The sequence below is a fragment of the Anopheles gambiae genome, chromosome 2 (genome assembly GCF_943734735.2).
Source record: "Anopheles gambiae chromosome 2, idAnoGambNW_F1_1, whole genome shotgun sequence".
Classification (NCBI taxonomy): domain Eukaryota; kingdom Metazoa; phylum Arthropoda; class Insecta; order Diptera; family Culicidae; genus Anopheles; species Anopheles gambiae.
Genome location: NC_064601.1, coordinates 38,051,057 through 38,075,162, shown reverse-complemented (window position 1 = coordinate 38,075,162; position 24,106 = coordinate 38,051,057). Strand labels below are relative to the sequence as shown.

Genomic DNA, 24,106 nt, shown 5'->3' with positions numbered 1-24,106 from the left:
AGTAAGACAGTAAAAGGGTAAAAGAAAACCCCCCCAACAACTAGAAAACCCTCGCAAACGAAGCTACTTTTAGAAGTCAATAAACTTGTCTGGCACCCCCTTCTCCTCGCGCACTAAAACCGCAGCAAACTTATCGCCAAGAAAAGGGGGTGAAGAAGCGCACAAGTACTTCCCCGTACGCGATTCCTTAAAATGCACCACAGCTCGTCTAACACAGCGAGGCACGCAGGCTCCTGCTTCTAGCGGTGTGCGAAGAGAAAGACAAGAACGAACGAATAAAATTACCACCACCGCAAACGACGATCCGCGCGCGTACTCGCGAGCAGGAAATGCAGTGTGCGAAGCTGCAATCAATCGCGAAACCACCCAAATCCACCCCCGACGGCGGCCGACCGACCAACCGTCACTAGGACAGCGTGGAAGGCGGGAGAGTCTTGCTTTCTTACCACACTGGGCCGGTTGTTGGCTTCCTAACCTTGACTGGGTTTGCTTACGTACCTGCTCGTGCTGATGCCGTGTGTGTCGTCCTGTTCGTTGTCCGTTCGGATGCCGCGAGTATGTCTGCCGCGAGTAAACCTTCCCCGCTGAACCTACCGACCGACACACTCAGTCGGTGGGTGGTTCTTTGTTCGATTTCCGGTATCCAGGCGAAGCGAAGCAACGGTCGGATAGCCCACACATTCCCCTTCTTTCCTGTGTATGTGTATGTGTGTGTGTGACCGTTTTGAGGGATCCTTTTTCGGGTCTCTGTCAAGAGTTCAATGGCTGGCCTGTGTGCTCGCGTCGGTTCTATCCCTCGGTGCGGTGGGATAGGTCAGTTCGTTCTTTGTCCTACTGGGAAAGCATCGCGAGCCATTTAACGAAAGGAATTAAACTCCCATACATACATGCTGCTAGGGGTGGCAACCGGAAGCTTAGCTGCCACGATGCAGGGATGAATTGATTACAGCGTTTCGGATACATTTTGGTGTCGTAAACCGGTGCGGTTGAATGTGGCTGAACTCTGTTGCTATCCTTTTGCATGGCACGGTCGACACAATGACACCCATATAGAACACGCACGCGGCGAATGAACTCTCTCGATCATGGTGAGGGGGTATGGGTTAGCTAAGGGGCAATTCTTACAAGAAAGTAAACGTTTTCTTTAGCGCGTTCGAGTAGGTTCTACTGGCCAAGTGCTTCTTTGACCGGGTGCGGGGTAGTAAACCCTTGTCCCTTTGTGTCTGCCGATCAACCAAACGCTAATGTAGCACATGACCTTGTGTCCCATCACAACGGCAGCATGCATGCACAGTTTTCGGACTGTCCTCGTTTCGGAAGGTCCTTATTTACTATCATCAGCAAGTACACCGATTGATTGGATTGATCGTATTCATATCGTATTTATTAAACCGTTGATGACAGATTTACTTTTACATTCAATCATGTTTTGCATTGTTCTTTTTGTGTTTGTGTGAGTGTGTATCTTTCACACGCGCCCGAGACATACCATTTTAAAGCCTAACGACACGTATGCTTACTGCAGCTGTGCTTCACGCGTTCACAAGAAAGTAAAACAAAAAAAGGATGGAAGGATGAGTCCAGCGAGCAGTAGATGCTTCACAACCCCGCGGGGTTGCGCGTGGGATAAATTATGCTTTCGTGTACAGCAATCTGAAATTACCGGCCCTAGTCTTAGGTAGGTGTTAGAGTTTTACATCTTTTCCCCTCCCCTCCTCGACCCTTTTCCCATTTTGCACAGATACACGCATGATCATGTTGATTATGCTACATATGCTGCAGTTCTACCCCTCATTAGTTGGCTGTCTGTCGGCAGGAACAGATACACGAGCAGCAGCAGCAGCAGTTACGCTGTAATGCCAACGTTTTTAAATTAAAAAAAATAATAGAAAGATAATAATTGAAACCACGAGCCGCACATCATGGATTCAAACACCACACACATACACAACACACGTACACACACAATCACACTCACAAACGTTCAGAAAATGTATTGTCGTGTTAGCCATAAAAGTAATAAAATGTAAAATGTTCTAGCCGTTTATTTTGTTCTTACAAGAATGGTGCGCCCCGATAGAGATACTCACGCGATACACCTGCCACGCGTATGTTATGCGGTTGTTGCGCATAGCAGCATCTGGCCGCCGGCGAGCTGTACACACACACACACATCGTGGGGAGCTGCTACTATTGTTTCTGTTTTCTGTTTTGTTGTTGTTGTGGTTGTTGTAGTTGTTGTGTTAATGCCTCACACGCAACACAGTGCGATGCGCTGGCGGGTCGGTAGTTTGGTATGCTATGGTAAGAACAACGGGGCCGTGCAATTTAAATATGCCGAGCCGAATTTATTCGCAAAGCCACGAACCGAACATCCTTTGTTACACGATAATGAAAATAAAGTAAGTTTACTTTGAAAAAACGCTTACAAACACACACACGCGCTCGAAGGAGCGGCACACCAAACGGCACACATCCATCATGCACTCTCTACATACTATTCACGCTAAACTCACGTAGCACACATTCATCATCATCATCTAGCGACTCACATCCTCCATGTTCACACCCATCATATCCTTCCATACTATCCCTCTTACCCCCGGTCATATCTGATCTCGCATGCGCTTTCGTTCTCTCGCTCTCTCTCTCTCTCTTTCTCGCTCGTTCTCCCACTCTCTCTCTCTCTCTCTCTATCTCTCAATCTCGCTCAACCCACTACTTCGCTAGCATCCTCGTCACATCATCATCATCACCTTATGTCTACTTCGGCTGGATACATTGGGAGATCGAAGACACCGGGGAGGGGTGTTGTCTGCAGTCGCTGGATCGCTGGTAGCTGGGAGGGGTGGTGGTGCTTTGCTTTTGCAATATGCTAAGACTGTGTCGACTGTGTTCCCCGTTCACTGGCGGTTTGGATCGACGCGCCCGGCCGGTACTCCGGCTCCCGGTGCCCCATTGCCCGTGCCGTTCCAGGACAGATACTCCTGCTCGGACGCGCCCGGCCCGGGACCGGCCGCTCCACCCGGCCCCGGCGGTCCACCGGCAGGGCCGCCCGGTACGTTTGCGTTCGCCTGCCCGGGTGCTCCCGGACCGCCCGGTCCGCCCGGTCCGCCCGCACCCTGGGCCGTGTTGTGCATCTGGTTCCCGATCAGGCTCCACTGGCTCAGGGCGGCCGCGATTATAGCGGGATTGATTGGCATCTGGTAGAGATTCATGTTACCAGCCGCGGGTCCGCCGTGCGCACCGATCACGCCCGCACCATTACTCCCCGGACCGCCCGGTGCCGATCCGCCGGCACCGCCGCTTCCACTCAGATGGTTCCCCATCCCTGCGTGGTGCCCGCCGTGCAGGCCCCCACCGACGCCTCCCCCGCGCTGCCCGTTTGGGCCGCTCGAGTTGATCCCGAGTGCTTGCAGGTTCGGCATCGACTCGATATTGCTGTTGTTTTGCCGATTCTGGGCGGTGTATTCATTGTAGTTCCAGATCGGCTGCTGACTACAACCACCCCCGTTTCCCGACTGCATATTGTTGTATCCTCCCGGGCCTGCTCCTTCGCTGCCACCGCCGCTACCATGATGGTAGCTGCTGTTGGGCGCCGGCACGTGTGGGCCTACCGCGTGCCCACCGCCTCCTCCTCCCCCTCCCCCTCCCCCTCCTCCCCCGCCTCGATGGTAGTCGTTCGCTCCGCTACTGCCGCCAACGCCGCTCCCCCCTCCGCCGCGCCCGCGCTCATCGTAGTTGGAAAAATTTCCCCCCATCTGGCCCTTGCCGTGGTGCCGGCCGTGCTCCGGCCGGGGCGATGCCGTCGACACGTACACCGACGTACCCTTGATCAGGTGGTCCTCCCCGCACAGGCTCTGCGCCACGTGCGGATCGATGAACGTGACGAACGCGAACGCCCGGAACGGCTTCGGTATGAACACGTCCGTCACCTCGCCGTACTTGCTGAAGTAGTCCCGGATGTCGTCCGAGTTGATGTCCTCCGTCAGGCGGCCTAAAAATATCTTGCTTGGCATCTGGTGCTGCGTCTGGTCCTTGCTGCTCGGCACCTTCACGTCGCACCAGCGGCTGTCGATCAGGTGCCGCTTCGACAGTGCCTTCATCTGGCTCTCGAACCGGGCGAACCGGATAAAGCCGTACCCTTTGGACTGGCCCGTCTTCGAGTCCTTCTTGATCTGCACCACCAGCAGCTCGCCGAACGTTTCGAAGTACTCACGCAAGCTCTCCTCGGTCGTCTTCCACGGCAGCCCCAGCACGATCAGGTCCGTCGTCGTGCGGTTCCGGCTCTCGATGCGCTTCGTCTTCGGCGTCGAGTTTTCCAGCTTGTCGTCGCTCTTGCGCTTGTTCTCCTTCGGGAACACGCATATGTACACATGGTTGCCCCAGCCCGAGTCGGGCGAGAACGGGTGCAGCTTGTTGTCGTTGAGCCGCACGCCCCGGATCGCTTTGTTGTCCGGGTTGCGGTACTTCAGCCCGCAGGCACCGTAAAACTGGGCCTGCAGCGTCGATAGCAGCAGCGTGCCATCCTCCTCTAGCGGGATTTCGACCGCCTCGTCGCCTTCCTCTTCCACGACCAGCACCGTCCCGTTATATCCCAAATCCACCGCCATTCCTCCACCGCGGCTTGTCACTCACCCCGGGCGCGTCTGCCTGTGTGCGTGTGTGCCTGCGTCGTGTGCCTGCGTGCGTGCGTGCGTTCGTACGTACGGGCGGGGGGTGCAACCGATGCCACTAAAACTCACTGTTTGCTACTATATCCGATGGGGGGCATACTATTGGTGCGTTATCCGATGGGAATCGCGTGCACGTAATGCGGGCCGGGCGAATTTTCTTCTACAGTCTGCTAGCCGCTTGCGGTAGACCAGGATTACCTCTACCCCCACACTTCCGTCTCGTTTGCTCACGCACTTCCGTTCGCTCGCTCATTCGCTCGTCCACACTCTCGATCACTCTTCGCTCTCGCTCGCAACCAGTTCAGATCATTCAATCTATAAAGTATTCTATTATATAGGCTTTTAACGCGAGAAATTCCTACCGTTGTTTATTAATACCAATTTTTTAGCAGAGAAGATGAAAACAACAGCCATGACAGCACCGTCGTTACACGCCTTGACAGCGGGGCGTTACTGCGCTTCACCGCGGGCGTTACGAGATGTTACGCGTCATCTTTTTTGACAGCGACACGCACTGACATCTGATTCAAATGACATTTGGTTCAGTTTCAAATATGTCCGTTGACGGCTGTTGTAGCATGTAATGATGTCCTTTCTCTAATTTCTTTTTTTCCCTGTAGTTTCCAGATAATGCAATATATGATATGCAACATACAATATGTGGAAATCAGCAAACAACGAAACAAAATTATAATAAAAGGTTTTTGCTCGTTAAAAAATTGGCTGACGCATTTACAGGGTTTCTCACTTCCGGACCTTTTTCGAATCGTTGTTATTCGTTGTTCCTCTATTACATGACAGGAATAATTCCGCAATTTATCTGTCATTGGCTTCATTTGACAGAAAAATCCGCTTCGCTAATGCAATAACATGCTCGGAATTGCGGAATGGATTTTTATGTAAAATATATTATTCTATTTAAAATAATAAATTTATGTCGAAGGAGTTGTTTTTGAAAGACAATTTCAGATCTGCTTTATGTACTTCTTTCTAAAAAGCAACACCTTTTTACACCTTGACTGTGGAATTTTCCTTCTTGGCAGAATCTACATTGGTCCAGACCAGTGGTATTCAACCTTTTTCCTAATGCAGCCTTTCCTATTGCCATTCGGATACCTACATCATTCGGATTTTGCGGAATCCTTTCTCGAATGTTAAATCGGGCACAAGTCTGGTTAAGAAAGAATCTGGACAGGGTCCCACAGTTTTGGGACCAAATTAAAAACCCTGTAAACTCATGCCCGAATCGCTCGTGCTGAACTAAACAGTGAAAAAAGCATGTTATCATCAGGTGTTGTGTAGAGCGTCACGTAAATTAAGCAAATTTTTGAAATAATTAAAAAATACCTCTTATCGCTCATTTATGTCAATCATATCTCTATTTCAACACAATCCGTAAGGCTATGAATGAAAACCTTATTTCTATTTCTTTCAAAATCCCTTGATTACAATGAAGCACCTTTTTTTAATGACTAGAAAAGAGATTTTTTCATTTTTTATTGATCGTTTGTGCATACTGATGCTCTTACAATGCTACCAATCTTATTCGCTAAAAATTGCTTTCTCTATCAACAGTCTAACAATTACCGACGGACGCACGGACGGACGAACGGGTCGTGTTGCCACCAGCTGGCAATAAATATGCAGTCTACGTGTGGTTTAAAATCCAACATCCACAACCACTTCAAAGTTAATACTCATTCACTTCTACACAATTCTCTCAAGACGCTGCTCGTCCAAAGAAACAAAACAACTAGACAATGCCATTCACAATACTGCTCGTGTTCGATATGGTTCATTCACAATACTGCACGTGCAGAAACGTGCTCGGTGCGCCCAAAGCTCGCTATCGCCGGGCACCAATTTCCGCCAGATTAAGCTTTGCCTTTAGCGCTGCCACGTTGCTCCCGCCGGCGGGCCCTTTAGCAGGACCGGGAGCGCCAGCAGTTGGTTTCACCTTGCCGGTACTGGTACCGTTTCCGGCAGTCGACGGTGTGCTCGGTAGCAGTCGCGGGCCCGGAGTCGCGGGTGCAACACGCGGCAACGGGCGTGGAATGACGATCGGTTTTGGTGTGGACGGTGGTTTGGCCGCCTTGCTCATCGGCTCTGGCGCTTCCTCGTCCACATCCGGCAGCCGTTCGATCGAGTCAAAGTCGCTGATCGTGTACTGGCGGGGTAGCTTCGGGAGCAATCGGGCCGGCGCCGGCCGCTCGTCGCTCTTGGACCGCTGGTTCTGGAAGGTGTGCATGCGGTCCGTCTGCTTCAGCTCTTGTAGCACCGTGTTGAAGCTGCTCCCTTCCGGGTGCGCCGGTTCGGGTGTGCTGGCGGTGGTCGGTTTGTGCGTTTCGGCCGTCACGAGCGGATGCTCGGAGGAGGTGGCACTTTCCACACTGTAAGAGCGCTCCTGAAGCAGCCGCCTGCGGAATGCTTCGGCGGTGTCGACCACGTGCGCGTTGTGCAGGAACGGGGAATCGATCAGCTTGTCCGCGATCGTCACCTTGCCATCTTTGCTAATGTTCACGTTGATGAAGCATTGCGGTTGCTTCGGTTCGGGCAGGGGCGGTGGCGGCGGAACGGGCGGGCGTCGCACCTCGTTAGCGCCGTTTCGCTCCCCGCTCGTTTTGCTGCTCGGGACGGCCGGTGGCACGACGGCGGTGGGTGACGCCGGTGGCACCACAATGTGGCCGTACTTCCGCTCCCGGAAGCGTTTCAGCACGACGCGTAGCTGCGCCATCACCAGCGTGCGCTTGACAATTAGCGTGACAAAGCTAACGATCATCAGGATGCCACCGACCGTGAGCGTGGGCACGAGCACCTTCAGCAGCACGTCCGGCATACTGTTGCCCGGCCGGCCCGCCGGTCCACTGTCGATCGATCCACCATCGCCCGGGCCGTCACAGAACGGTGGCGCAAAGCCTGGCTCACAGTGGCAGTGGCCCTCGCTGTTGCACACACCCCGGCCGTTGCAGTCGGCCGGACACTCGTCCCCGATGTCCTGCTCCTCCTGCAGCCGGCTGATGGCGACACACTGCTGGCCGAAGCACATGCGCCCCGCACCGCACTTGGTACCGTCCGGCACGAGGCCCGGATTGACCACCTCCAGCCCGAGATCCACGATCACCGCATTGCAGATTGTCGTGCGCACTGTCCCGCGCGGCCCATAATGCTGGAACTTGGTCGCGGTGCGCTTGGCGTACGCCTCCACGCCAAACTCGAGCTTCTCGCTTTGGTGCGTACAGTGCAGCAGGCCGCAGTGCATATCGTGCACGGCGCACGGCTCGTACCCATCGCCCTGCGCCAGATCGTTGCCACAGTTGCCAAACACCGTGCCGTTCACGTTCGCCTCGTAGCAAACCTCCAGCCCCGACCGGGCCGTCGGTCCCCACAGCCTGCGACACTGGCGGTCGCGCGTGTTGCACTCACCCCGGTAGCAGTACGCATCGCCGCTCCCGCACGGGCTCGTGTCGCGCACAAAGACGTCCTTCGGGCACAGCTCGCTCGCGCCATCGCAGTACTCGGGCAGATCGCACTCCCCGCCCGCCTCTCGGCAGACGCTGCCCGCCCGCTTCGGCTGGCAGGTGGCCAGATCGCAGCAGCTGCCCGTCGCACACGTCGCGTTCGCGCGCAGCTGGCAGGTGCGCGCATCGCAGCACCCATTGTCGCACCGGTCCCGCCGGCCACAGTCACACTGTTCGCCCGGCTCGAGCAGCCCGTTCCCGCACACTGCGCGCACCAGCAGCCGGCTCGGCTTGTTCTTCAGGCAGGCGGCCAAACCGCGCTTGAGCGAGAGGCGGAAATCCTCCACGCTGCAGTCGCTCCACCGGTTCGGGATGTCGGTCGAGTCGCTCAGCTTCGCCTCCATGATGCACGGTCCCACCCCCGGGCAGCGCGAACCGCTGCACTCCTCCGTGTCGTGATCGACGTTAAAGTTGTGGCCCAGCTCGTGTGCGACCGTGGTCGCGAGCGGCGTCACGACAAAGTTCTCCACCACCGCAATGCCGCCCGAACCGGCCGCACTGCACATCGAGCCGAGCTCGGCCTTCCCGATCACGCCGTCCGGGAAGCGGACCGCCGTCAGCAGGTGCGCATTGTCGTTCGGGATCTGGCGCAGCAGCCGCTCCCGCCGGTACGCCAGAAAGCTCGTCAGCGTCTGCTTCGAGTCGGTCGAGATGATGATGTTGTCGCGCGTGTTCCACAGCACCACCCCGACCAGCAGGATGTAGATGTTGAGCGGGCGGTACAGCTCGTTCAGCACGTTCACCACCGACAGGCAGTGCTGGTGGACGCGCTGCACGTTCGAGCTAAACTTCAGGAACAGCGTCCGATCGACGACCAGCACCAGCTCGACGAACAGCGAGTCGGCATCCTCGCGGTAGCCGGTGGAAAAGGCCGGCTGCTGGCTGTTGGGGGGGCGTGACCCGCCCGCCTCTTCGTTGGCCAGCTCATTGTCCTGCACGTCCCGCTTGTACCGGCGCCGGTACAGCAGGTGCGTGTTGTTGTGATACTCGATCAGGTAGGTTTCGTTGCGCTCGTAGATCACGCCGTCGATCGAACCGCTGCAGGTGGAGATGGCAACACGCGATCCGGGCCGCTCCCGCACAGTTCCCTCGTAATGGCACAGCTCCACCGACTGACGGTCGAGCCGTTCGACGATGTCCTGGCCCTCGGGCGACTGGTGCACGAACGTGTACTGCTCCGGGATGATGTTTTCGTTCAGCGTAAGGTCGAGTGTCATCGTTTCGCCCTGCATGCCGTACTGGATGGTCAGTCGCTCTCGGTGCGGTCCACGGCGGGGATTTCCCGTTTGCCGGGAGCCGTTGGACGCGTTGCCACCCTCATCAGCCTCATCATCGTCCAGCGAGGATGAGCGGAGGGCTCGTTTCGTGCGGGGGCAGTGATATGTTGGGAAAATCCTGTCGTGCAGCTCGAACTGTTCGCCCGGCAATCCTGATTTTCGAAAAACAAAATGAAACGACAAGGAAAAGCCATTAGAATACGTGGAATTGGTTGCATAATCCGGGGGTTTGATTATTCATGCAGTGGAATTGGTGGAATTTCCCATCGGTTCAACGATTCCGCTAATGGGCATGCAACAGGTGCAGTAGCGGTGCTGGCGGTGGCATGTAAAACCCCACGCAATGAGAGCAAGGCCTGCTTGCGCGGATCGAAGCCTCGACATTGATTTTACGCGCCACTAACCCGTACAGCAAGCAGCCCAATGTCAAAGGCCCACCACGTGCACTGCTCTTTTGCGCGCGCTCACTCGAGCGCCCGTACTCACGGGAAAGAGAGAAAAAAGGTGAGAGAGAGAGCGAGCGCGCGCACGAGTTTCATTGCTCCATGCGTTTGGCTGGCGCTGTACGCGCGAATAACGCGATGCGGCGGAATCTTTAGCGCGAACGGAAGCGAATACGTGAGAATATGAATGAATCACATTTGCGTGGAGACAGTGCACACATACACGTCCCGGGGGGAATGGCAACAGTCAACGTACCACCACCCCCGGATGCGCCGTCCCGTCCTGGAGCAGTGCGGGAGCGGACAACACACGAGACAAAGCTATCCATTTTCGCTAGTGCTCGCGGGGACCCGCAAACGAGGGGGACGCGCGCGGCTGTGTGTATAAATAATCGAAATGAACGGAAGCACCCAAGACGCTCGCTGTCTGATGGGCAAGAGCGGTGTGCTAGTTCGCGTCGCCCTACCCAGCCACGCTCAACGCAGCAAAAAGTAAAAACCGGAATCTTTGGTGAATCATCAACGGCTAAAGGAAAGAGCCAGCATTGCTGGAGTAGCAGACGCGTAACATGTGTGCGGAGATCGTTTGCCGATGGGAATAAGGCATGACTGTTTCTTTTATATTTTTTTAGCAAACTCTTGAACTCTTGAACGTTTTCTTGCTTCGTGGAATCTGTGGTGAGATGTGCATTGAATAAACAAAACTATAAAAAAAACAAGCGACACAACGCGAAGGCTTTTGCTTCTACAGTGTGTCGCATTCATCCATGTGATACTGCCGCAATTAATGTATAAATGCTTCCGCCGATCAAGATCGAGCGAGCGTTACGAATCCTCCAAAATATCACCGGAACCATTCGTCGGCATGGTTTCACCGCACTGAACGACGGGAAGCAACCGCACATTGAACTTCAAGGAGCGCCTCTTTGAAGGTGAACCGAAGCGTCCAATTTTCACCTTACCTTCCGTAAATGGGCGATCGTTTGCCGGCACCGTTCGGTGCAGATCTAAGGCACTGCTGCTGCTGTTGCTGCGTGCGTCTATCACAGCCGTCACTATCACGGTGCGCCATGCCAGCGCCAGCAGAACGATGAGTAATGGGTTGAGCATTTTCCTCTCGAGATGTCCGTCGCTCGATCGTCGGACACTCCCTCGGATGCTCCGGTGCAGCTGCATGCACGTTGAGTGCTCTTCTCAAGTGGTGGTGACCTGTGCCACTCGTCGCGTGCACTTCCGTTTACGGTACACCACTCCCAAGGCCGCAGACACACGGTTACGCTGCGCGGCGCATCGAACGAAATCGGTGCGCGTGTATCGTTTTACAAATGTCACCCCAAACCTCACGTACCACGTATCGTTTTGGGGCGGTAAGATAAACGGGCGGGGGGAAAACCCGGCACTTCCTCGTTCAGCGTCTTCACGAATGCAGCCGAAAAGCACACTTCACAAACATGGAATGAGGAACAGTTGTCGTGGTCGCTGCTGCTTGGCTCGATGATGAGGTAGCGTTGATGATCGTCTTTGGTTTGATGTTTTTGTTCGTCTCGTTGTACCGATTGTGGCCCCGAAATTCCACCGCTCTTTTCACAAAACCACTGAAGCACTGATAATTTCTAAACACATGCTGACAACCGGAAACCGCCAAAAAATGATCCCACCAACTGGGATGGGAACAAAAAGGACACGACGATTGATAATCGCAAAACGGTTGCGGATCATGTGGCCATGCTGCTCGGCTTACAATGTGATAACCCGCCACTCAACGTAGCACCAAACACGATGACTTTTGATTTTTTACTATTTGAATTTAAAAAAAAAAACAAACACAAACGACACACACACGACGATTTAGAAAACAAAAAACACTCAAAATGGCACACTTTTTTGTTGCGATGCTTTTGTATGTTTACATGTACGTGACGGTGGCGATGAGGAGTGCGAGTCGATTTGTGCCACTGTTTGCAACGGCCGGAGCCACCAGCCTGCTGTTCGCCGGAATGCCCGTACCGAAAACCCGCACCGACGCGTCCTGCGCGCTACACGGTCAAAATGTTTCTGAGGCGGCAATCTTTGGCGTCGTTCGGTGTCATAGGCAACGGTTAGAGCGTGTGTATTGCGCGCGCTTCAACAGCGACTCCGTTTCGACTTCCACTGGGCATGGGGAACACAGGATCGTCGGCGGACATATGGAAGGAATTATTTTAAAGTTACTTGACGAAACATGTTGAAAGAGTTACCAGCGCATTTTACTATGTTATTTGGCTGCATTTCTTCGGAAATTTTATGTTTTTTTTTATATTTTGAATTACAAATTATTAAACTACTCAATATTTTTCGTTTTAATTATAAAAAAACTTCTTTTTTGTCAACAATATATAATGTGTTATGTTACTATTAATTAGTCCAGTTTATGAGTCCAGAGTCCAGAGTTATGTTATTAATTAGTCCAGATCGTTTCTCTCAACTTGCAAAACTTTCAATAAATTTTACTACCTTTATTTATTTCAATTTCACTATTGCCACATTAAAATGTTGATGTGTTTGTTTGATGATATAGCTAATAAAATTATAATAAGTGTTATTTTTCTTCTTCTTCTTCTTCTTCTTCTTCTTCTTCTTCTTCTTCTTCTTCTTATTCTTCTTCTTCTTATTTTTCTTCTTCTTCTTCTTCTTCTTCTTCTTCCTTTTCTTCTTCTTCTTCTTTTTCTCCTTCTTCTTCTTCTTATTCTTCTTCTTCTTCTTCTTCTTCTCCTCCTCCTCCTCCTTCTTCTTCTTCTTCTTCTTCTTCTTTTTCTTCTTCTTCTTCTTCTTTTTCTTCTTCTACTTATTCTTCTTTTTCTTCTTCTTCTTCTTCTTCTTCTTCTTATTTTACACAACAACCGTTGTCGGAAGAGGCCTGGCTAAGCCACAAGTAAGCTTGGCTCAGCTCAGTGACTAATTGATTATCCATAGCAGGATAGTCATTCCTACGTATGGGGGCCTGGCCTGGTTAAGTCGTCGACTGTGTTAAGACAGATTTTTTACTAAACAAATATTAAAATAACTTGTGTAAGACATTATATTTTATTTTCTGCACAAAGCTACAGCATACCGCACAAGTCCTATCTTGCCGACTTCTCAACATCGTCTATCTGCCCGTCTGACGTTTTCACCAGTGTCAAAAGTGACACACAAACTAAGGTTATTAAAGTGTGACGTGTGTAGCGAGGTTTATATAACTAGCGAGCTAAATTCAATGTTTACAGCTCGGCCGTTCCTGACAGTAAATTGTCCTCAATTTGTTTCTATAGTGTTGCTGGGGGTTTCAGTTAAAGGGTCACAATTCACCGCAATCCACGACCTCAACTTGTCTGACTCTAAAACGCTATCATATGGTATCTGACTTTGTTTAAAACCATCGACATCACGGATTACGTAGCGATCATGTGGCAATCGTTTATGTATGACATATGGTCCTTTAAATTTAGCTACAAGTTTTTTATTTGTATTGGGAGTATTATCTATGTTACGGATGGCTACTAAGTCTCCTTCTTCAAACTCTAGAGCAGGGCGATGTTTCTTACAAAACTGGTTCATGTTTACTTGTTGTGACTTGATTATGTTTTCTGAGGCCTCAGAACGTATTTTTTCAAAATTTCTAGGGTATTCAATACTTCCATCAAGATATTCTGTCAACTCATCAATGACGGTGCCGCGCTGTTCAACACCAAACAAAAGAATGGATGGAACATTTTTTGTTGACGAGTGCACAGTGTTATTCAATGAATATTCTACCATTTGTAATTTTGAGCTCCAATCAGCATGATCTAAAGGATCAGAAATTTTACTTAAAATTGGTCTTATTACTCTATTTACTCTTTCCACTTGACCATTTGCTTGAGGAGAAGAAACAGCAGTAAGAATGTGAGAAATATTATTATTTTCGAGAAATTTTTTAAATTCATTCGACGTAAAACACGTAGCACGATCACTCACTAGTCGTTTTGGCCGACTGTAATAGGCAAAATATTGTTTTAATGCATTACATACTTCTTTACTACTTGTGGACGTGGCTGAGTATAGTTTTGTGAATTTTGTAAATGAATCGATGACTACAAGTAGAAACTTTTTCTTTGATTGCAGGGAAGGTAGTGGTCCTAGATGATCTATATGAAGTGTATCAAAAGGAATTGGAGCTTTGTATATATTGTGTAAATTACGCTGATCTTTCCGTGGTGGTGCGGAGTAAATTATGCATTTGAGGCAATTTTTTATGTAATTCTGCACATAGTTTTTCATTCCAGCAAACCAATAGAACTTACTCAGTTGGGCACAACATTTATCAACACCAAGATGGCCAATTTTTTCGTGAATGTTACGAATTAAGTTGGTTATCATGCCTTTAGGAACAAGCAGTTGCAATTTTCCTTGGGAAGGTTGACGGTACACAGTCCCATTCATTAATAAATATCCTTGTACTGTATTATTTTCAAGCCTAGTTTTTAGTGTTTGTATTTCGGGATCCTGTGACTGGGCAATTTGTAACTGGAAGTTGATGTCAATGTCGTCGACTGCTGCAGCTACATTGCTACGGCTGAGGGCATCAGCATGACTCATTACATTGCCGGGGCGATATTGCATTGAGTAATCGTAGTCCTCCAAAAATAGAGACCATCTGGCAATTTTTGCCGAACAATTGCGATTCTTTAGGGTCTCTACTAGTGAATTGCAATCCGTGACTATTTTGATATGGATACCGTGCACGTAGGAATGGAAACGCTTAAGGGCATAAATTACCGAAAGAGTCTCCAGTTCGTAACTATGCAGGTTTGCTTCACTTGCAGAAGCAGTTTTGGAGAAATAAGCCACCGGGTGGAATTTTCCATCATCTTGCTTCTGTAGGAGAATCGACCCAAATCCTATTGAACTCGCATCACAATGCAATTCAGTCTCTCTGTTGGGATCATATATCGCTAGGACCGGAGCATTTAACAATTTTGTTTTTAATTTATTAAAAGCGTCTAAACAAGTTTCATCGAAAACGAATTTTGTGTTCTCCTTCAACAAGTTACTCAAAGGTTTAGCAATATTAGAAAAGGATGGTACAAAGCGTCTAAAATATGAAAAAAGACCCAAACAGCGTTGCACTTCTTTAGCTGTTGCGGGTAATGGATAGTTCTGGATTGCTTTTAAATGATAGTCACTTGGATGTATTCCCTTAGAATTCACATGGTACAGTATCGGACAGAAAGATAGGGCATTGGTTTTTTAACGCACCGTGCACCCGTTGGGCCAAGTTTATGTGTGGTTTGTATGTGCTTGTGTTTGTGTGTGTGTATGTGTGTGTATGTGTGTTTGTGTGTGTGTGTGTGTGTGTATGTGTGTGTGGATGTATGTTTGAATGTGTTTTGATGTGTGTGTTTGTTTCACAAGTAGGTCGTTTCGGATAGATTTGTAAGTAGTTTTTTTGTGTTTTGGGTTAGGTTTTTGGTGTGATAAGCAGGACCACCGCCCTCGCGATCAGTGTGTTTTCGATATATTAACAATGTTACGGTCTTCTTTCGCCGTGGTCTTCTGAGGACGTCCGGTTGACTTGCGCGTTTCGGTTGTCCAAGCGCGTTTCAGTTGTCTAAGCACGTTTCGGTTGTCCGAAGCGCGTTTGCCACAAAAGTGCGCGATCGTTCCATTACGAACTCGATCCTTTTGCGCTTAATGCCAGCAGCAGCCATTCGCTTTTACATATGGCGCTGATGATCGGTACAACGTTTACCTCGACCCATTGTTACTAACATTGCTTGCTTGGACCGTCAAGAACGCGCTGGTTAAAAACTTGGACACGGCTGATCCCGTGCTCTGCCTGCGTTCTGCTTCTATACGCGATGAATTACATCGTTTTGGAGCAGCGAAAACATCGCATGGATAAAAACTATCAACGAGTACGCGAGTAAGCGTCTTCCCTTCAAAATCGAGAAAAGAATACTGCCGCGCTCATGAAACAAAACGCCCATTGAAAAGAATAACTGCGCGCCAGCTCAATGCACGCACAAAGTTTACCATTCGCACACAACGTGCAACGCAGAGATGCACGAAGGCCTTTCAATGGCGTGCACTGGAGAAACACCTGTGAGGGAATGCCGAGTTCATTGCTATTGTGCGCGTGTCCATTTCGCACCGGTGTCGCATTCACATTCATGAAACAGCACACCTGCGTTTTCGTCCGAGGAACAAGCGCTGCTGTCGATGCAAACTTTAGTTTTTATCCAAGTGCAAACGCACAATGTTTCACATGATAACACACATAATAAGAAAACTTTCAACGCAATATGACATCATGGCAAGCTATGTTTTTCAGACACAAACCCGCGCACTTGCTAATACACATTAAAAAGCACACTCTCTTTCTACTACTACACACACACACACACACATGCACACACACACACACACACATACACACACACTCACACACACATACACACACACATACACACATACACACACACAAACACAAGTAACGTGGCAAAACAAGTGCACGGTGCATTGAAAAAAAAGGGTCCTATCTTAATGTCCGATACTGTACCCTAAATATTCCAGATCACTATGACCAAATTTGCATTTATCCAAACGCAGTTCAAGCCCGTTTTTCTTTATCGTTCGCAAAACGCTATTAAGTGTTGCTACGTGTTCGTCTATATTTTTTGACGCAATAATTATGTCGTCCAAATAAACTACAAGTTTCCTTTCATCTATATACTCTCGCAAAACTGAATTAATAAACCGTTGGAATTGTGAAGGAGCATTTTTCAATCCAAACGGCATTCTCACATACTCATATTGTCCATCTGGTGTAACAAAAGACGTATATTTAATGGAGTCCTCATGCATTCTAACTTGATGGAATCCGCTCTTTAAATCCAAGAGAGTAAAAACCTTCTTATTGCTGAGATGTTCAAGACACGTGTCGATTAATGGTAAAGGGTAGTTATCCCGTATCGTGATTTTGTTTAGAGGTCGGTAATCGACACACATACGAGTCTCACCGTTCTTTTTGCGGACTAATACTAACGCAGAGGCATATGGGGAACTGCTAGGGCGGATTATCTGTTTTTGTAAAAGATCTTGAACTATGTCTCGAATTTGATTTCGTTCAGCATAAGATAATCGCCTTGGTTTACAATAGATGGGAGTACTATTTGTGACACTAATTGTCATTGAATGAACGGGCTCCGTAATTGACTCTGTTGACACTCGCAAATAATGATTAAATACCCCAGAAATTATTTCCTGTGACTGTTCGTGGTTTAAATTAGAGCCTACATCTATTTTTGCCTCCTCGGAACTAATGTCGATCGCACATAACTCGCTAAATGTCGTGGTTATATTTTCAGAGACAGCATTATTATTATCATCAACCGAACCAATGGACTGCGAATGAATATCCTCCCCATTCTTACAAAAACCCCGCAAAATCTCTAAATGTTCAAGACGCGCTCTCATGTGTGGTTGAAGTTCGTTTTTATTTATGGTTTTGTAATTCATTAAACTTTGTTTGGAATAACGGTAACGTATGTAATGCAAATGAATATTAAATTTTTTTAACAAATCCCGTCCAATGATAATAGACCATGCCATTTGTTTCTTTGGAATGATGATAAATGAATGGTTAACATAAGTGTCACGAAAACGAATTCTTCCTTCTGCATACCCTAGCGATGTCAAAGGTTGATTTCCTAATCCGCGGAATCCAGAAAAACACGGATTTTGGGCAAGAGTCGGGACAAGCTCTTCGCTGACAAAACTCCTAGGGCTACCCGTATCAAACAAAGAAAGTACACGTGAGGGCAAAATCTTGAACTCATTAGAGACTTTGAAAGCAACACTTACCTCCTGAATAGCTTCTATCTGAACTGCGCTTTCATTATAGTTCGGTTCGTGGATAACATTGTTTTGATTTGCTTCACTATGGTAGATGGCAGCCGACGTCGATTGAGTACGATGAGTGCAATCTCGAGCAACGTGTCCCATATTTCCACATAGGAAGCAAGACCCATTTCGCCGTCGTGGTTGCTGGCAGTCCCGTTGATGATGCCCGTAGTTCGAACAATTGTAGCATTTTATACCTCCAACATTGTCAGGTCTGGTCATTATCCTTGGTTTGAATGAAACTGACACCGGTTGTAAACGTATCGATTCGTATTTTTGCAGGGCTGTCTTAAGTTCGGTCAAAGAGTTTGCAGAAAAACGAATCGCAGCAGCATTCACAGGATCTCCAATTCCATCGATTATTATTGAAACTAGTTCTTGTTCTGATATTGTGGCGTTTTTAGCAATATTTTCCATTTCTAGCACATATCTTATGGTGCTTTCTTGAGGAAGAAGCTGTCTACGGCGAAGCTGATGATATACACTCTCCGGTGAAGGTTTAGTTGAGAAATTTTCCAGAATTTGTTGTTTTAACTCGTCGTAGCTTGTAAACACTATATATTTTGTCAGCATTGCAGCGGTACCATTCAAAAGTCGGCGCGTGATAATAATTTTTTCTAGTTCATTAACATTGAACAATTGAAAAGTTTGTTCAAGTTGCTTAATCCAACATTCGGCATTCTCATTCTTTTCGCCACTAAAACTATCAACTAGCCCTTCGATGCATTTGATTGTGTCCAACGGCAGTGGTTGTTGTATTTGCTTCATGTTGGCCATTTCTTGTTTAAGAAGCGAAACTTCTTTTTCCAGCTTCAATTGTTTTAATTTTGCAGTCAATGTCTCAATTGTACTCGCCGAAGCTTCTGTATTGCCTGACGCTGCTTCGGCACATGTTTCAAATTCCAGAGAAGATGGCGTGGTCTGGATAGTCGCCATTTTGCTTTCGGTGTGTGTTGCATCAAATAGCCGCCTGACTTGGGTGATGGAAGCTGATTCAGGCACGGTTTCGCCAACTTCTTTAAGAACACCCATCATTTTATCCTTCGAAATAGATGGCTCCATTGTTTTCTCGTTCGATATCCCACTTCTGAGGTTGTAAGACATTATATTTTATTTTCTGCACAAAGCTACAGCATACCGCACAAGTCCTATCTTGCCGACTTCTCAACATCGTCTATCTGCCCGTCTGACGTTTTCACCAGTGTCAAAAGTGACACACAAACTAAGGTTATTAAAGTGTGACGTGTGTAGCGAGGTTTATATAACTAGCGAGCTAAATTCAATGTTTACACTTGTATTCATTTCAAAGGTATCTATATTTTGACTGTCATCATTACCAAGACGAATGCAAAATTTGCAGAAAAATATGCAAACTGTTATTTAAACTGTTGTATGTCCCCGTACACACTCAATGTGCATTCCAAAGCCAGTTCTCCCTCCACACCGAAGTGGTTACACATGCTGTGGTAGTGAGAGAAGCCATGATTTGCTTGTATCGGCTCTTGATATGCGAACTACCGACGATTATTGTGGCGGTATTTTACCCTATCGATGGATTAACCCTCCTTCACAAACACACGCTTACTCCCTCTCAACATTATGTTTCGCGTGTTAGTCATGCGAATGAGTCATGAATGTTTACGTCGGAAGGGGTCGTACCTTCGGAATGACCCCTCATAACGGAATTGCCAAACTTTCGTTGGCAGCTTGACCAGTTCCGAACTCACCTTCTGCATGTAGGTCATACCGGGGAGTAGTAGTCAGGTGTAATGTCGGCCGGGTTTGAATGATTATGTTAAACAATATTCACGAAAGGGGTTAGCTCCCGTGATGGAAGGGGTGTTTGTATAATAAATCGTATTTTACATTGAGTAGAAACGTATGAGTAAGCAATCATCTACGATTGCATCGTCAAGTAGTGAATTGCTGCGAAGCGATGTTCGACAATCTGAAGCGGTGTGAAGCTTTGATACTAACCAGATTGATTGCACTAGAAGCGTTTTATCGCGAGAAAAAGAACTTAATTTTAACGTTCTGCGTTAGACGGGATGTTGGCTACACACTTGAACGCTGCAATTGAAGAAATGTAGCATGATCACATCGACATTGCCAAACAGTGATACTATAAGATTTACACATCTTATTCTGCTTGTTTCAAAATGATCATCCGTAACTGTTTTCCAAAGATTGATTATTTTTATAACAAAAACAGTGTACAAACTGTGACACAAATGGCGTGGTAATTTTGCTTTTTTTAAAGCCAAACATCACACACGTAAGCTGCATTGATGTTAATTTGCCAAACACTAGACGTCCTTGAAATGTAATTATCATCTTCCTCCTCAATTAATGAAAGCTTGTGTTTGAGCGATTCGTGTGGCAGGAACAGGTTCATGAAATTGATTCTTTTTCTTATAATTTAACCAATGTTTCGTAGTTTATATTTTGTTATGTATCCATATGCATGAATTAATAACGATTTTTAGAAGGATCGTATTACTAGTTGTCCAACATTTTTTTTTGATTTTTTTAACATTAAATTGATATCATTTAACGTTTCTAACATTATAATATTAATTGTACTTACGTAATTGTAAGTATGACCAATAGTCCACAAAAAGTCTGTAATATGCTCATACGTTACCGACGAACAATATTAGCTTAGAATTCAGTTTCACAATAGTTATGTGTTTCAGGATAATATTGGAGTATGCATGTCGTGGGTTCAAGCCTCATTTAAACTGTCCCCCCGTAGGAAAGTCCTACTATACGTTAGTTGGTGCCGCGTGGAACTTAATAAGTCTCTAAAGCCTGTATAGGCTGGCATGACCGCGTAGGTAGTTACACCAATATCATATATTGGAGTATGTGTTCCGGACCAGTATTCAGCTTCGAGATGAATTCCATTAGCGGTATGTGCTCAGAATCTGTTCCAAGATTGGGAAATCGATAACTAGGAATTGCGTTTTGCAACAATGAATGGGAAAATTAACAATTGTTCTTTAAATATTATTAATAATTGTGTAAAGTTCGGTGATATGTTGCTACCAAAGCGCCAAGAAGCTGTGAAAAATAATTAATTTCAGCCTATAAATGTACGGGAAGACCATTCGAATGTACTACGTCTTCTGTGTTGTAAGATTTATTATGTTACACCAATAATTAACTTCAAAATGTATTGACAACTATTGATACATAATCAACCCTCATGATAATTTAAAAACAAAGGAAAAAAGTCTCACCTTAGTGAATAAAACAAAAGCCATTGTAGTATTCTTGATTTCTTTTAAATAGTATTCTTATTATTCATTTACATTGTGCTGATCGGTGATGGAAAAACAAAGAATCTTTTACATTGCTTATTCATTGATTCTTCTCTAGTCCCGCCTCTTAAAAGGTCATTTCTCCTGCGTTAGGACAAAGGATGCAATTCAAACGTTCAGCACAAAACGACGCACAAAAGAAAGAGCATCAAAGGCCCACTGCCTGCGATTTCAATTAGGTATAAACAGGAAGTGTATTCTCTCATTCGGGACTGTTATAAACTATTAATCAAAGCAACCGCAACGGTCGCTTTCAAGACAGACAGTCAAATCAATTAGAACAGTTGTCACTGGATCGCGCATTATCAGCATATTATTACTGTACGCCAGATGTCATTCCGCATCGCTGCAGCTGCTATCAGCCGATTAAGAATGCTTTACGGATGCATCTACAAACGTCTTATCAGACAACTGGTTCGCAGGCGAGATGGCGCGCGCACACTCACGCAATCACAAGCACGTGGAAGCCCCAACAATGCATCAACAACGCCTCAACCCTTGCGTAATGTTTACCAGCACACACTGCATTCCTCCGAAAGGATGCCATGCAACATGGCGGTAGTAGCCGCGGCCTCTTTCACCTGCACACCTAATGCACACATCACGTTCTCGCATTATCACACCAACGTTTTCGGGACGAACCCCTGCGCCCGCCCAAAACCCCGCCAACCGAAGAGGGGGCCAAATGACGAGTCGGTGGCAGAAAACAAACAAACCGCTCGAAGCACACACCAGCACAACATTGTCTTCCCGCGGACGGGGTGACGACGCTATGTCCACAAGCGTTTCTAGTCCGGTACAGTGTGTGGCATTGTTTTCATAACGAACCAAGGAGGGAAAACAGCGTAGTACTTATCAGTGCGCTCGTTGCGCCCTACAAACACGCCCCGCAATGTCAATGTGAAGCACACATCTGCGGGGCGGGTGGGCACCGTTGTACAGCGATTTCATAACCGCATCACCTTGGTACCGCTAAGCTGCTGCTGAATCTCGACCAGTTTCAAGCCGCGCGTTTCCAGCACGATCCTCCAGCAGAACGTCCCGGCCGCGACACAGATGCCGGCCAGCATCCAGAACGCGCAATCCAGCCCGGCCGTCTGGATAAGCGCGGTGATTAGCTGCAGAATGGTGTAATCGAACAACACCGAGCCGAGCACGCACAGCGTCACGCCGATCGGTTTCAGCTCGTGGGCGAAGATCTCCATCACAATGGCCCAAGCAACCGGTCCAAAGCCGGCGTTATAGATGGCTACGAAGCCCACCAGCGAAGTGAGTGGCAGCCAGCGGATAGGTCCCACCGGTACGGCGTACCGGTTCAGCGTGAAGTACGCACCGAGCGTTGCCAGTGCGATCGCCAGCCCGATCGACGATGCGAGAAGCATTGGACGGCGGCCGGTACGATCGATAAAGAAGGGTGTAATGCAGCTGGACAGGAATTGTAACACACCCAGCACAGCTGTGCCGTAGATGGGTCCGAGCGAAGCGTTCGATTCGACAAACAGTACCTCACTGTTCGCCAGGATAACGTCGATGCCGGAACACTGTTGAAACAAGACCAATCCGAAGCTGATCAGCAGTGCCTTACGGTTTCCGGCGTGCACGAACAGGTGCTTCAAATGATGAACTGTTCGTGCTGGTGTACCATCATCCGCGTCACGCCTTCTGACGTACTCCCTTATCTCGTCCAGCTCGCACTGCACCTCATCGGCGTGACGAGCTCCCCGCAGGAACATGAGCGCTTCCACTGCACGTTGCCCATGTCCACACTGTACGAGGTAGTGGGGCGTTTCGGGCATGTACAGAAACAGTGTACCGAACAGTATCGGCACTGCGCAACAGATCGCCTGCAGGGCAAGGTAGCTGACAAACGGTCCCGCACAGTACACGATCAACACGCCGAGCGTTGTACCGATCTGGATAAAGCATCCAAGCGCACCGCGGTATCGATCGCTGGCGATTTCTCCGATGTAGAGCGTCACCGCCAGCAGTACGTACCCGTTTGCCATTCCGATGATTGTGCGGGCCACAATCAGCAGCGATACCGAGCCAACGATCATCAGCATTAGCCAGGCGGGAATGTATAGGACACTACTGAGTAGCAGTGCAATCCGTGGTCCTTTGTGTTTCGTAATCCAGCACGCCAGCAATGGACCGGCCAGACCGCCAATAGTTAGTGCCGCTTCGGACAACGTCCGATCGTACTCGGTTAGCACCGCACCGAACGGATTGTCGCGTAGGGTAGGTTCGGTTAGCTTCTGGAACACTGGGGACGGCCACGCTATACCACAGCCTAGTGAAACGGTGGCAAGATTTGCTACGGAACGGAACACGTACACAGCGATCGTCGGTTGATGTAATTCATTCATTCTTTTCAAGACTAAAAAACATGCTTACCTGCTGCTCCAGCCAACAATTCGCAGTACCGCCAATGCATGATACCACCGGGAGCGACGGAATCATTCACACTGAAAATACACTCTATAGCGGAAGCAAAGTTCAGCAGCTGCCGTGAGAATGGTGGTTTTATAAGGCATGACGCGTACCGGAAGTGGGTACGGCGGTGCGCAGAACAAACACTGTACAGATTGCACAAACTAGCTAACATGAGTGGAGAAGTGGTGCGACAAGTTTGTGGCAATGCATCAACGATCGATTCTTTATCGGGTATCGATGGAGCAGGTACGTGCGAAAACAGCATTTAAAGAAATGCTTTATTTTAAGTAGTAGAAAACATAACATCGCTTGGTTAGAGGGCTACGTGAAATTCTTAGCTTTACGTTGTGAATGAGAAATTAATGGTCTCAAATTGCTTCTGGAACCGATTATGAAACTGATTTCGAAACGTATCTAATCCTCGATATGATCCTGAATCCACATGGATCCTGAAACTGTTTTCACAATCATTGCGTTCCAGAATCTGATCATGAACCCATGTCGGTCTTGGAACCTGTTTTCAAACTGATCATA

The 24,106-nt window shown here is 48.2% G+C and overlaps 4 protein-coding genes and 1 long non-coding RNA gene across 5 annotated transcripts; all 5 read right to left on the bottom strand.

The window, feature by feature from the left end:
* Positions 1–2,225: 2,225 nt before the first annotated feature.
* Positions 2,226–5,131, bottom strand: LOC133392291 (uncharacterized). Its single transcript, XR_009765619.1, has 2 exons — positions 5,039–5,131; positions 2,226–2,376 (listed from the first exon to the last, which is right to left on the bottom strand). It is a non-coding gene; the product is annotated as an uncharacterized LOC133392291 (long non-coding RNA).
* Positions 2,226–5,145, bottom strand: LOC1270935 (TAR DNA-binding protein 43). The gene is made up of 2 exons (XM_309663.6): positions 5,055–5,145; positions 2,226–4,991 (listed from the first exon to the last, which is right to left on the bottom strand). The coding sequence occupies exon 2, from the start codon at positions 4,611–4,613 to the stop codon at positions 2,904–2,906; it is 1,710 nt and encodes a 569-aa protein (XP_309663.5). The 5' UTR covers positions 4,614–4,991; positions 5,055–5,145; the 3' UTR covers positions 2,226–2,903.
* A 961-nt stretch (positions 5,146–6,106) lies between these two features.
* Positions 6,107–12,026, bottom strand: LOC11175547 (disintegrin and metalloproteinase domain-containing protein 12). The gene is made up of 2 exons (XM_003436449.2): positions 10,877–12,026; positions 6,107–9,623 (listed from the first exon to the last, which is right to left on the bottom strand). Exons 1-2 carry the CDS (start codon positions 11,088–11,090, stop codon positions 6,523–6,525), a joined length of 3,315 nt encoding a protein of 1,104 aa, XP_003436497.2. The 5' UTR covers positions 11,091–12,026; the 3' UTR covers positions 6,107–6,522.
* A 5,363-nt stretch (positions 12,027–17,389) lies between these two features.
* LOC133392290 (uncharacterized) lies at positions 17,390–19,105 on the bottom strand. The gene is made up of 2 exons (XM_061652870.1): positions 17,778–19,105; positions 17,390–17,700 (listed from the first exon to the last, which is right to left on the bottom strand). The coding sequence occupies exons 1-2, from the start codon at positions 18,918–18,920 to the stop codon at positions 17,695–17,697; spliced, it is 1,149 nt and encodes a 382-aa protein (XP_061508854.1). The 5' UTR covers positions 18,921–19,105; the 3' UTR covers positions 17,390–17,694.
* Positions 19,106–20,912: 1,807 nt separating this feature from the next.
* LOC1270937 (facilitated trehalose transporter Tret1-2 homolog) lies at positions 20,913–23,775 on the bottom strand. Its single transcript, XM_309665.4, has 2 exons — positions 23,534–23,775; positions 20,913–23,453 (listed from the first exon to the last, which is right to left on the bottom strand). The coding sequence occupies exons 1-2, from the start codon at positions 23,742–23,744 to the stop codon at positions 22,087–22,089; spliced, it is 1,578 nt and encodes a 525-aa protein (XP_309665.4). The 5' UTR covers positions 23,745–23,775; the 3' UTR covers positions 20,913–22,086.
* Positions 23,776–24,106: the final 331 nt, after the last annotated feature.

Bases quoted from the DNA above. Each gene is read 5' to 3' on its own strand.
- LOC1270937 (XM_309665.4), bottom strand. From the start codon at position 23,744: ATGTTAGCTAGTTTGTGCAATCTGTACAGTGTTTGTTCTGCGCACCGC. The intron at 23,454-23,533 runs GTAAGCATGTTT...TCCGTTCCGTAG, and splicing joins ATTGTTGGCTGGAGCAGCAG to CAAATCTTGCCACCGTTTCA.
- LOC11175547 (XM_003436449.2), bottom strand. From the start codon at position 11,090: ATGCAGCTGCACCGGAGCATCCGAGGGAGTGTCCGACGATCGAGCGAC. The intron at 9,624-10,876 runs GTAAGGTGAAAA...TTCGAAAATCAG, and splicing joins CGATCGCCCATTTACGGAAG to GATTGCCGGGCGAACAGTTC.
- LOC133392290 (XM_061652870.1), bottom strand. From the start codon at position 18,920: ATGTCTTACAACCTCAGAAGTGGGATATCGAACGAGAAAACAATGGAG.
- LOC1270935 (XM_309663.6), bottom strand. From the start codon at position 4,613: ATGGCGGTGGATTTGGGATATAACGGGACGGTGCTGGTCGTGGAAGAG.